This window comes from Bombina bombina, chromosome 1 (assembly GCF_027579735.1).
Source record: "Bombina bombina isolate aBomBom1 chromosome 1, aBomBom1.pri, whole genome shotgun sequence".
Lineage (NCBI taxonomy): Eukaryota > Metazoa > Chordata > Amphibia > Anura > Bombinatoridae > Bombina > Bombina bombina.
In genome coordinates, this window is record NC_069499.1 from 1,532,516,246 (window position 1) to 1,532,529,917 (window position 13,672).

Genomic DNA, 13,672 nt, shown 5'->3' on the forward strand with positions numbered 1-13,672 from the left:
CCCTCCCACATCGCAAACACTAAAATAAAATTATTAACCCCTAATCTGCCGCTCCCGACATCGCCGCCACTAGAATAAACATATTAACCCCTACACCGCCGTACTCCCGCCTCACAAACACTAATTAAATATTATTAACCCCTAATCTGCTGTCAGTGAGAAGTGGGGGATGCTTGGTTGGGTGTGTACGGAGTGTGTAATTTCATATGTAAAAATAATAATAAATCACAATTGCACCGCCAGCTTGATTGAACAAACAAAAGTTCATAAACTTGCTATGTCAGCGGGTCACCCCAATCTCCCCTGACTATAGCCAAATTCGAATGAAAATGACATGTGTATATGAATATGAAACTCTCCAATGCAGTCAAGTAATATCACTTTTGATAATATTGCAAAGAAACTCACCACAGTCCTGTTTAGGTTAATCTTTCTCTTGTATCCAAGTGGTGTTGTTGATATTCTTGTGATGCTGGTGAGTATCCAAGCTGGGAATTGCTAAACCTCCGCAATAGGGGAATTAAAAGGTGTTTGAACTCGCTGAGTGTGCTCACAATGGCCAAACAATTCAAGTCTCACAAACAAAAGACAGTTTGGAGCACCAAAAAACGAGTGAAAAACAAAATTTTTTTATTTATAACAATAGGGTTACATAACCCCAGGGTAAGAGTGTATAAACAATAAAACGAAAAAACAGAGAACAAAAAGGCTGACCGGTTTCGGCGTGTGCCTTAATCCTAGCCTGCTTAAAAGTGTTAGTAAAATTCACAGCTTAAAAACCCACCTCTGTGTTTCAATTGGGTGTGAAATTCACACCTTTCTAATGGTTGACCAATGTTCAACTTCCTAATTTATCAGACACCTGTGTTGCCTACTGACATCACTAATGTTATTAGGTGTGGCGAAGTCTGTGCAGCCCTCTTAAAGTTTTAACTGTAAACTTTCCTTTGCCGACACACAGACCGCACAAAAGTGCCCATCGTCACATCTAATTTACTGCTGAAACAAATTGTAGTTGTATTTAATTAGACTTATAGCTTATATAAGCAAAATTTGCATTTATCTTTTCCCATTTTTATATCAACATATCTCCGTGTATGTAATGCTGTCTAATATCTTACGTATCTTGAACGTTACAACATCTTAGAATAGAAAAAGTTGTGGGACCTGAGACTGCCTGGGTCTGATAATGCCCACTATCCCTTTGTGTACAAACTTTCATAGCAAAAAAGGGATTTGATTGCAGCTGTTCGAGGATGCGTGTGTATTTGTTTACATGAGTGACGTGTGTATCACACCTCTAGTTCCGCCCTATAGGCTTGCATGCCCCATCGCTTCCACAGCACTAATCCGCCTTCCACTTTAATAATATATGTGGAGGAGGTGTGTTAGCGGTACCCCTGGCCTTTTGTTAGATGGTTTCTCCAAAGTAACCTCACAAAGCGAAGAGCCCTCACTCAATAAATGTACGTTTAACCCTAATAGATGCGGCTGAATAGCTCTATCTGTATAGTGTGCGTCTGTTGCGCTAAAGGGGAGGGGAGGGGGTGGAAGCGGGGTTTGGGGGGGGGGGGGGGGTTTGTGCAATTAAGGTTGACGATAATATGAAATTTAAGCAGATATTTTCTATCCCTAAGAATACTGTAATGGATCTGCTCTGTGAACGGAACACTGTAAAGCTTTTGCTCACTGTTACCTTATTACAATCGTGTGGGCATTGTTCTACAACTAGTTAGATATCAAGTACTGAAATATATATTTTGATTGGGTTATCTTTTGTTGTGTGCATTTATAATTAATGTAGTTTATATTTATAAACTTTTTAAATTTTTAAGTGCTGGTTAGAAATTATTTGTGTAGTATGAAATTATAAGGGAATTACTACAGCTACCAAAAATTAATTAAATCGAATTCTGAGTTCAGGCCCTCTGGAGACCTGGTTCTCAACCTAAAAATCCAGAAGGCCTCCCTTTCTCCCAGTTTCCGTGTTCTATCCAGTCCTCTATTCTGTACAGGGACCTTCTCTATGATAGTCCACGAAAAGTACCTGGGATCTTTTTGGTGTATCACGGAAAAGTGATTGATCAGAGGCGTTGTTAATTCACCTGCTCTTATATCAGCCAGATGTTCCTTTATTCTTACTCGTGCCTCCCTGGCCTCCCTGGTCGTTAGACCTACATATTGGAGGGCACAATGTGTGCATGATATTAGATATACCACGAAATTTGACCGGCAGTTTAGGCACAGTCTCTTCTGGAAAGTTTCACCTGTGACTAGAGACCTAAATGAATCCCCCACTACCACTCTTTCACATGCCTTGCAGGAAAGATAATTGCATCTAAATGTACCATTAAGTCTCAGCCAGGTTGAGCCACTGGTCTCTTCCTGCTTCAGTCTAGTGGGGGCTATTATGTTACCAATCGTACGATTCCTTTTGTAAGCGAATCGTATGCCTTCATTCACTGTATCTTTTAATGCATCATCAGCCGAGAGTAGTTGATAGTTACTTTTGATTATCTGGCATATCTGATGGTACTGTCGTGAATAATCAGTTATGAACAAAATTTTTTTTTCGTTTTATTGTTTATACACTCTTACCCTGGGGTTATGTAACCCTATTGTTATAAATAAAAATTTTTTGTTTTTCACTCGTTTTTTGGTGCTCCAAACTGTCTTTTGTTTGTGAGACCTAATCTGCTGTCCCTAACATCGCCACCACCTATCTACATTTATTAACCCCTAATCTGCCGCTCCCAACGTCGCCGCCACTATACTAAATTTATTAACCACTAAACCTAAGTCTAACCCTAACCCTAACACCCCCTAACTTAAATATAATTAAAATAAATCTAAAGAAAACCTACTATTAATAATTAAATAATTCCTATTTAAAACTAAATACTTACCTTTAAAATAAACCCTAAGCTAGCTACAATATAACTTATAGTTACAATGTAGCTAGCTTAGGGTTTATTTTTATTTTACAGGCAAGTTTGTATTTATTTTAACTAGGTAGAATAGTTACTAAATAGTTATTAACTATTTACTAACTACCTAGCTAAAATAAATACAAATTGACCTGTAAAATAAAACCTAACCTAAGTTACACTAACACCTAACACTACACTAGAATTAAATAAATTACATAAATTAAATACAATTAAATAAAATGGATACAATTACCTAAATTACAAAAAAAAACCCCACTAAATTACACAAAATAAAAAACAAATTACAATATATTTAAACTAATTACACCTAATCTAATAGCCCTATCAAAATAAAAAAGCCCCCCCAAAATAAAAAAAACCCTAGCCTAAACTAAACTACCAATAGCCCTTAAAAGGGCCTTTTGCGGGGCATTGCGGGGCATTGCTTTCACCTGAAAAAAAAAATACAAACAACCCCCCCAACAGTAAAACCCACCACCCAAAACAACCAATGCCCCAAATAAAACCCTAACTAAAAAAACCTAAGCTCCCCATTGCCCTGAAAAGGGCATTTGGATGGGTATTGCGCTTTAAAGGGCATTTAGCTCTATTGCGGCCCAAAACCCTAACCTAAAAATAAAACCCACCCAATAAACCCTTAAAAAAACCTAACACTAACCCCTGAAGATCCACTAACAGTTTTGAAGATCCGACATCCATCCTCAACAAAGCCGGGAGAAGTCCTCATCGAATCGGCAAGAAGTCCTCAACGAAGCCGGGAGAAGTCTTCATCCAAGCCGGGAGAAGTGGTCCTGCAGATGGGCAGAAGTCTTCATCCAGACGGCATCTTCTATCTTCATCCATCCGGCGCGGAGCTGGTCCATCTTCAAGACATCCGGCGCGGAGCATCCTCTTCCAACAAAGTCTTCTTCCAGAATGAAGAGATGGCGTCCCTTAGATTCCGATTGGCTGATAGACTTCTATCAGCCAATCAGAATTAAGATTGAAAAAATCCTATTGGCTGATGCAATCAGCCAATAGGATTGAACTTCAATCCTATTGGCTGATCCAATCAGCCAATAGGATTGAGCTGGACAGTTTACCAAAACATTTTTTTTTTTATTTGAAAGCTTTTAATAATGTAAGTATGCTAGTATGCTAGGGGGTGTTAGGGTTAGACTTAGATTAAGGGTTTAATAAATTTAGTATAGTGGCGGCGATGTTGGGGGCGGCAGATTAGGGGTTAATAAATGTAGGTAGGTGGCTATTTAACTAGAGTTTGTGAGGCGGGAGTGCGGCTGTTTAGGGATTATATGTTTATTATAGTGGCGGTGATGTCCAGAGCGGCAGATTAGGGGTTAATAAATATAATGTAGGTGTCAGCGATGTCGGGGGCGGCAGATTAAGAGTTAATAAGTGTACGATTAGGGGTGTTTAGACTCGGGGGTTCATGTTAGGGTCTATATGTTTAGTTTCCCATAGGAATCAATGGGGCTGCGTTACTAAGCTTTACGATGCTTTATTGCAGGTGTTAGACTTTTTCTCAGCCGGCTCTCCCCATTGATGTCTATGAGGAAATCGTGCACAAGCACGTACAACCAGCTCACCGCTGACTTAAGCAGCGCTGGCATTGGAGTGCGGTATGGAGCTCAATTTTCTCTACGCTCACTTCTTGCCTTTTAACGCTGGGTTTGTAAAAACCTGTAATACCAGCGCTGTAGGTAAGTGAGCGGTAACAATACCGTGCAAATTAGTACCGCACCCCTCATAACGCAAAACTCGTAATCTAGCCAGTTGTTTTTTAATAAATATTTAATGCACCTTTATATTAATTAAAAAAAAATTATATTTAATATTTACGTAGAACGCGCCTTAAAGGGACAGTTCACCCAAAAATGTTCTCCCCTTTAAATTGTTCCCAATGATTCATTTTACCTGCTGGAGTGTTTTAAATTGTTTACAAGTACCCCTATTTTGGCATTTCAAATAGCTGATTTAGCCTGTGGTATCCAAACCTATACTGAAAGTTTCTATACTGGAGTATGTTCTATTGAATAGCCTAAGTAAACAGTCAGCAGAAGAGATTAAACTCTCAGTGGGGGGCATAATAGTTAAGTAATACAATTATAATTTTCCATTGTTCTATCTATGTATTGAGCTTTTGTTTTCCAGACAAATATAAGATAAGGGAGCAAGTGTGTACACAAAGTGATAACATAATGAGATCTGATATTACCCAAAGCTCAACCCATTGTAATAGGCTGTGGTTTAAAAGCACAAAACCAGCTATTTCATATACACAAATAAACCTGAAAATGCAATTTCTCATAAATGTTATACTCTGCAGCTGGTATAACAAGTCATTAAAAATACATTAGTACAGGTAGCCCTCAGTTTACGCCGGGGTTAGGTTCCAGAAGGAATGGTTGTAAATCGAAACCGTTGTAAATTGAAACCCAGTTTATAATGTAAGTCAATGGGAAGTGAGGGAGATAGGTTCCAGGCCCCTCTCAAAATTGTCATAAGTAACACCTAATACATTATTTTAAAAGCTTTGAAATGAAGACTTTAAATGCTAAACCTAATAAAATAATCACACAACACAGAATATATAATTAAACTAAGTTAAATGAATAAAAACATTTGCTAAATAGCATTATAAACCCAATAAAATAATCACACAACACAGACTTCACTTGCATTTTTCTGCAAACAGTTCTTTCTATGCATTCCAATCTGTACTGAGTTATAGACAGGAAGATCTTGTTCCTTTGAAATCTGCTCGATAGCTCAGGTCTGGTTAAACTGATTAATTTCAGCTTGTTCGGCTTTGCTGCAACACAAGCGGACAGCTCCACCTACTGGCTATTTTAATAAATGCACTGCTTCTCAATGCTTTTCAATAGCAGTCACATGACTGGGAAAAAAGTTTGTTATTCTGAAATTCTGTAAATTGAACCGTTGTAAAACGAGGGCCACTTGTATAAAACAATTTTACAGTGTATTGTCCCTTTAAGATAACTAATTATTTGTGTGCACTAACCCCACACCGCGTTAGGCCTAGAGTGAGCAACCTGATGTGTGTTATACATATTTTACATTCCAATGTTCTTTACAAAGAAAAAAATATATATTTATTTTTATATATATATATATATATATATTATATATATATATATAATATATATATATTATATATATATATATATATATATACAAATAAATATCTGATAATGTTGATGAAAAAAAATAATAATATATATATATTTTATATGAATATATACATTTAAACAGCTAGTATATATATATATATATATATATATATATATATATATATATATATATATATATATATGAATTTTAATGCATTTATGTTGTGTTTGGGTGCAACTTTAATTTTAAACCTAACCCTTTACGCAAGGTCTTGAATCCCGCTAGCCCGACTCTCTAAAGTAAATTGCATGTTTACTTTCAAACACAACAAATATAGCAGGCCCTTGTAATCTATCCCCATGTAAGGTACAGTAGATAGCATAATGTGTAGAACATAGTGGGCTAGATTACAAGTGGAGCGCCAACTATCACTTGCGCGCAAGCAATGTTAGCGCTCCACTTTGTAATACCAGTGCATAATAATATGCACTGGTATTACAAGTAAATTGCAATTGCTAGGAAGCATTGTGCTCACGAGAGTGAGCTTCCATACGGGAGCCTCATTCTGATGCTGTCTGAGACGACATCAGAAACTCATGCAGCGAAGGAGGTAAGTTGAGCAGCGATGGGCAGCATTTTTAAATATATATATGTACAGTATAAAAACATATACATATACAGGTGGCCCTCGGTTTACGCTGGTTCAATTTGCGCCGTTTCAGAATAACAACCTTTTTTTTCAGTCATGGGACTGCTATTGAAATGCATTAAAAATCAGTGCACTAATTAAAATAGCCAGTAGGTGGAGCTGTCCGCTTGTGTTTCAGCAAAGTTAAAGGGACACTGAACCCAAATTTTTTTCTTTCCTGATTTACACCTATTCGTGATTCAGGCAATTTTAAGCAGCTTTCTAATTTAGTCCTATTATCAATTTTTCTTTGTTCTCTTGCTATCTCTATATGAATTTATCCACGAATCAGCAAGGACAACCCAGGTTGTTCACCAAAAATGGGCCGGCATCTAAACTTACATTCTTGCATTTCAAATAAAGATAAGAAGAGAATAAATAAAATTTGATAATAGGAGTAAATTAGAAAGTTGCTTAAAATTGCATGCTCTATCTGAATCACGAAAGAAAAAAATTGGGTTCAGTGTCCCTTTAAGCTAGTTTAACAGCCTGAAATTGATCTGTGTACACAGATCAGACAAGACCTATCGAGCAAGATCTTGCAGCCACTTCCCTATTATCTTCCTGTCCAGCTGCTTGAGATGAGGGTGCCTAACTGCCTATTAATCACTGCAGATTGAAATGCATAGAATAGGTGCAGAACCAATATTATCTAACATGCTAACAATGCAGAGAACTGATTGCAGAAAAATGCAAGTAAAAAAACGTTTTTGTTCATTAAACTTAGTTTAATGATGATGATGCAATCTGTTGTGTAATTATATTATTAGGTGATGTTTAGCAAATGTTTTTGTTAATTAAACTTAGTTCGATGATGATGCAGTCTGTTGTGTAATTATATTATTAGGTGATGTTTAGCAAATGTTTTTGTTCATTAAACTTAGTTTGATGATGATACAATCTATATTATTAGGTTTATAATGCTGTTTAGCATTTAAAGTCTTCATTTCAAACCTTTAATAATAATGTATTAGGTGTTACTTATGACAATTTTGAGAGGGGCCTGGAACCTAACTTTGGATTTACAACCATTCCTCCTGGAACCTAACCCCGGTGTAAACTGAAGGCTACCTGTATATTTACAGGGAACACACAGTTCTTCATAGACTGCAATGCAAAGGCATTTTTCAGTGCCGTTTTTTTTTCTAACACTCCATTCCCACCAACTTTAAAGCCCCCAAACTGCCTAGTGCAGTTATTTTTATTTTGAAAAATGCTAGATTTTAGAAGTAAAAAACAATAATGCCCTCTATTTTGAGAGCATTTGGGGCACTTTTAGAAAATTAACCAGAGACCTAATGTCTGGTTAATTTTCAGAGCTCTGATTGCTACCGCGAGCTCACGGTAGCAATAAACAGCCACTCGTAATGGCTGGTTAATTATCGCAGGCGCGCAATAATTTAGCGATCCACTGGTAATCTAGCCCACAATGTGTTTAAAAATAAGTAATAGTGAGATGTAGAGTAGTGTTGTTTAAAAGTTTATGAAGCAGGGAAGCACACAAAATATTTTAAGAAAGTAAATGCTTATCTATGTCTAATTAATCACTTTTTTTTTACTAAATTATTAAGCTACTTTTGTCTATACACAGATGCAGCGTCCAAGCATGCAGCACAAGGATTTTTCGATTGCCTTCGTGCGGAAGTGGAGGAGTTTAATGTATTTGTGAGTATAGTAAGTCCCACGTTTATCCGATCTTACCATGTTCAACCACAGCCTGGAAACTGGGAGGCATCAATCTGGAAATGTAAGTGTAAATATGAGTTGTATAGATTTATCTATCTATCTATCTATATATTATATTGCATTACATATATATTACTATTCAGTATAATAAATTTAAGCTTTCTTTTAGAAAAATTAGACCTCTATGGCTAAGCCTGACATCATCATGTGCTGAACCATAGCTCTAAAGGGAAATGAGCATGTGCAGAACTTCCAAGCTAAAAAAAACTAAGTATATTCAGTACTTTTACCCTGAAAGGAACTGAACATTTGCAGAATTTTTACCTTACAAGGAACTAACGTGAAAAATGTTTACCTTAACAGGGACTGGGCATGTGCAGAACTTTTACCTTAAAGGGAATTAACGTGCAGAACATTTACCTTAAAATAAACTACCAGGGGCGAGATTTCATATACAGCATAGGTTTCAGCGCAACTGCTGTAACCCATGCCACCAGTAAATTCACCTCGCACATCGGGTGAATCACATATACGGTGCTGGCAGATCATACAGTGCCAGAAATGTGCAGAAATAGACATTTCTGGAGTCGCCAGTGACTTTTAATCACCCGTAAAAATCTAACCCGCCTTTAAAAAATTAACGCCTATATCCGCCATCCCCCCACATTGCAACTAATAATAAAATGTATTAACCTTTAAACCACTATCCCCCACAACGCAATCAACCTATTTAAACTATTAACCCCTAATCCGCCAACCCCCACATTGTAAACTATCTAATAAATGTATTTACCCCTAATCTTCCATCCTCCCACAACGCAAAGTACCTATCAACACTATTAACCCCTAAACCGCCATCCCCCACAACGCAAAGTACCTAATTACCCTATTAACCCCTAATCCGCCAACCTCCCACATTGCAAACTACCTATTAAAACTATTAACCCCTAATCCGCCAACCCCCCACAACGCAATCAACATAATAAACTTATTAACCCCTAAACTGCCATCCCCCCACAATGCAAAGTATTAATCTAATCACTTACCCCCCTAACCTAACACCCCCTAAATTAACCCCAATTAACTACATTTGCATAAAATAAAAAAAAGACTACCTTTAAAATTTAGTAAAATTTACCAAAAATAAAAAATCCTATCTTTACATAACAAAAAAACATAAGTTTACATTAAAAACAACAACCTAAGATTAAATTCTGGCTCCATCTCTTTTCTTAAGGGGTTATTCTCCTTCTTATGGAGATGTAGTCCCTTTCTTGGGGATTCTCCTTGATTCAGGAGGTTGGAACTGTGGGTTAACTTATAGGAGATGGGTGACTCTCTGGATTGTTACGTTCCATCTGGAGTCTTACGGGCTCCAAGTTGAGACTTTGTTTGGTCTTTTTGCTAGATCCTTTGGGTCTATGGCTCTGTCGTCTGTTTTAGGAGTCGGGTGGTACCCGTGCTCCGTGAGGATGACTGTGGCCATTCTTCTGCTCGTTCTTGAGCTGGTTTGGGGGTTTTCTGTTCCCCTGTTTCGGATCCGCTGATGCTGGGTTGGTCCGGCTGGATGTGGGATCTGAGAGACGTTGTAATTTTCAGGATCTAGGTGGGCATAGTTACTAGCTCCCTAGGCTTACAGGCAGAGGGTCCAGGATTACACCTCCTTTGGGTTCTGGGTGTAACCTCTTTCTCGGGGGGCCTTGATTGAGGTTCTATGTTCCCCTTTTGGAGACCTATGTGTAGGTATGGCAGCTTAGGTTGCCTAGGGCGTGCCCTATGTCTGGGGGTTGCTTTTCACAGTCTGTTCTCTTGTTAGCTGCTTCTACTTACTAGCAAGTATCCTCTTTGTCGTCCTGATGTTGACTCTGTATTCTCAACTCAGGGTTTTTCATCTGGGTCTGTTCCACATTTTTTTGTGGTTGGATACTTTTGTATTCTATGTTCAGATGCTGTGAGGACTCTGTCTTCAATTGTCTTTCAGTTCTTGCAGGCTGTTGGAGAGAAAGATTTCTCTGTCTCCAGGCCTGGTTTTATCCCAGGTTCCGTTTGGTCTAGGTGTAGCCTCCTTTTCTCTGTGTGGGTCTTTTTGAGATTTTTGGGTCTTTGTGAGCTGGGCTCACTATTGGAGGTTTCCTTTTATGGATTGTGGTGACCTTTTGGTTCCTTCAGTTCTCCTTTGCCTTGTCCCCTTGGGATACTAGAATAGTTGGATAATGCGCCTGAACCGAGCACCAGTGGCTTCAAACAGAGGTTGCCTAGCTGGCCAATGAGATAGAGTATGGTAATGGAGTGTTCAAAGCGCCAAAGGCAAGGTGCAGTGTGATGTATATGTAATTTATTACAAGTAAAAACAAAAGAAATAAAACAATAGAGATAAAACTAGTGGATCCACATAGCGATAACAATAAATATATCAATGGATAAAATATCTATAAAAACAAATTCCTGGTAGCTAGATTAGTAGTTAAGATAAACTGATGTACAAGATATTGAGGAACAGATGGTGTTAACCAAACAGTCTATGGGATCCCTCAATGAGGAGCAATGTTACACGTGTTAGCAGTGTCAAAAGATAAAAAGTGAAAAAATGCAAAAAATATGAAAAACAAACCTGTTTGCAAAAAAGAAAAATAATAAAAATAAAAATAAAAAGTATAAAAAAATAAAAGATCTGAAAATCACTGTATCCAAAAAATTGATGAAAAACACATTAAAAACTTGTGTATGTGAAACTTGAGTGGGTGAGTGTCACAATCCCAATAAAGTGGTTAAGATAATCCAAACTGAAAGAAGTCACAATAAATGTTAAACACAAACTTGTTTCCTGGTGGTGAGAAGTGTCGTGGTGTAGCAAACTTGTTTCCTGGTGTTGAGAAGTGTCGTAGCAGTCTTGATAAAGGCCCACAGGCTGGGCCGAAACGCGTTGACAGCTGGTAAGCTTTTTTCCAATCTTCTAACATTAGTTTGGACGATTTGCACATGTCATTTTATTTTTACAGGACAGTATAACTGAGTAAAGAAAAGGGATCATTAGGATCAACAGGATTACATCACAGTATTCTCACGATCAGGAAGCAAGTTTTTGCTACACCACGACACTTCTCACCACCAGGAAACAAGTTTGCTACACCACGACACTTTTCATCACCAGGAAACAAGTTTGTGTTTAACATTTATTGTGACTTTTTTCAGTTTGGATTATCTTAACCACTTTATTGGGATTGTGACACTCACCCACTCAAGTTTCACATACACAAGTTTTTAATGTGTTTTTCATCAATTTTTTGGACACAGTGATTTTCAGATTTTTTATTTTTTTCTATTTTTTATTTTTATTTTTCTTATTTTTCTTTTTTGCATTTTTTCACTTTTTTCACTTTTTATCTTTTGACACTGTTAACACGTGTAACATTGCTCCCCATTGAGGGATCCCATAGACTGTTTGGTTAACACAATCTGTTCCTCAATATGTTTGTACATCAGTTTATCTTAACTACTTTTTTTATAGATATTTTATCCATTGATATGTTTATTGTCCTTGTCCCCTTGGGAGTTTAGGCTGGTGTCCCCTTCATTAGTGTGGGGGAGTGGTGAGGGACCTACTGTTAGGTGACGGTGTCTCCTGGAGAACTGTTGGCTCTGTTGAGTCCGATTTGAGGTTTCTAAGCTTGTCTTATGGACTATCTGCGGGTCAGTGACCTTGGGGCCTTTCCTTTTAAAGTTTTTCTCGGCTTACGGACGAAGCAGAGTTTTTTGTTGGGTAGGGGTTCAGGCCTGGTGTCCTCAGTATGGGCCGCCTAATGTATCCTCCTATTTTGGCATTCAGTGTCCTCTATAGCTTGGGTATTGTTTTCCCAAAAGTAATGAATGCAGCTGTGGACTCTTTCCATTTAAGAAGAAAAACATAAATTATGCTTACCTGATAATTTTCCTTTCTTCTGATGGAAAGAGTCCACAGCTCCCCACCCGTAAAAAATTTTTGTGGGGCCTAATTTTTTTATTTTTCTGTCACCTTTCACCTGATATTTCTTCTACTGGTCCTTGTTCCTCGGCTGAATGACTGGGGGATGAGGGGAGTGGGAGGAGTATTTAAGCATTTGGCTGGGGTGTCTTTGCCTCCTCCTGGTGGCCAGGTTCTTATTTCCCAAAAGTAATAAATGCAGCTGTGGACTCTCCATCAGAAGAAAAGAAAATTATCAGGTAAGCATAATTTATGTTTTTTTATTTTGGATAATTTTGGTTATTTTTTTAATACTTTGCATTGTGGGGGTTTGGCAGGAAAAGGGGTTAATAGTGTTAATATGTAGATTGCGTTGTGGGGGGTTGGCGGATTAGGGGTTAATAGTGTTAATAGGTAGATTGCGTTATGGTGGGTTGGCGGATTAGGGGTTAATAGTGTTAATAGGTAGATTGTGTTGTGGGGGGTAGGCGGATTAGGGGTTAATAGTGTTAATAGGTAGATTGTGTTGTGGGGGGTTGTGGGGGGTTGCCGGATTAGGGGTTAATAGTGTAATCACATACTTTGCGATCTGGTGGTACATATTGCGCATGCGTTAGGTGTTTGTTAAGACTTCCAGGGAATTACAGTGCTCATTTGCTCAGCGCAAGGCTTGCTGCACCTGCCCATGTGTATCGACGTGGAGTGAATATGTGATACCAACTGCCGACACCAGTTCTATGTTAGTTTATGAGAGTTAAAACAGAGGCTGATGGGTAAAATATACACGCCGTCGTATATGTGATTGCTACATCCGTCTAAAACAGCCGACGCCGGCTTTTGAGGGCGACGCCACATATGTGATCAAGCCCCAGGTGCCTAACCTTAAAATGATGTGAGCATGTGCAGAACTTCCACTGTGACAGCTTTAATACTTTGTGCTCATGTTATATAAAAAGCTAAAGAGCTCATTTTTATATGAGTTAAAACAAAATGGAGAAAGCTGCCATGTAACAGATGTATAAAATCTCTATGATTTAGAGACTGCACACCATTTGCATTACTAAATAATATCATCTGTTGACCCCTGTTGCAATAAACACTGGCACCTATATCTACTATAGTATAGGAAGTATGAATAAAATACATATAAATGAAACAAGGAGTCTTAATATATATTTATATACAATATTTCTATTTTCAGAGGAACGATAAGGGTTTCATTAGAGTTCCAGAATAGGACCAACCTATGCAGGACTTGTCACGTTTCTGAAAATA

General features: G+C 37.9%; 1 protein-coding gene across 1 annotated transcript in view; it reads left to right on the forward strand.

The window, feature by feature from the left end:
• The window catches only part of DHRS7C (dehydrogenase/reductase 7C), a 107,830-nt gene that overhangs the window by 68,267 nt on the left and 25,891 nt on the right, over positions 1-13,672 (forward strand). The window contains exon 6 of the mRNA XM_053708498.1: positions 8,363-8,518. Coding sequence (XP_053564473.1) covers positions 8,363-8,518 — 156 coding nt within the window. The remainder of the gene's footprint in view (positions 1-8,362; positions 8,519-13,672) is intronic.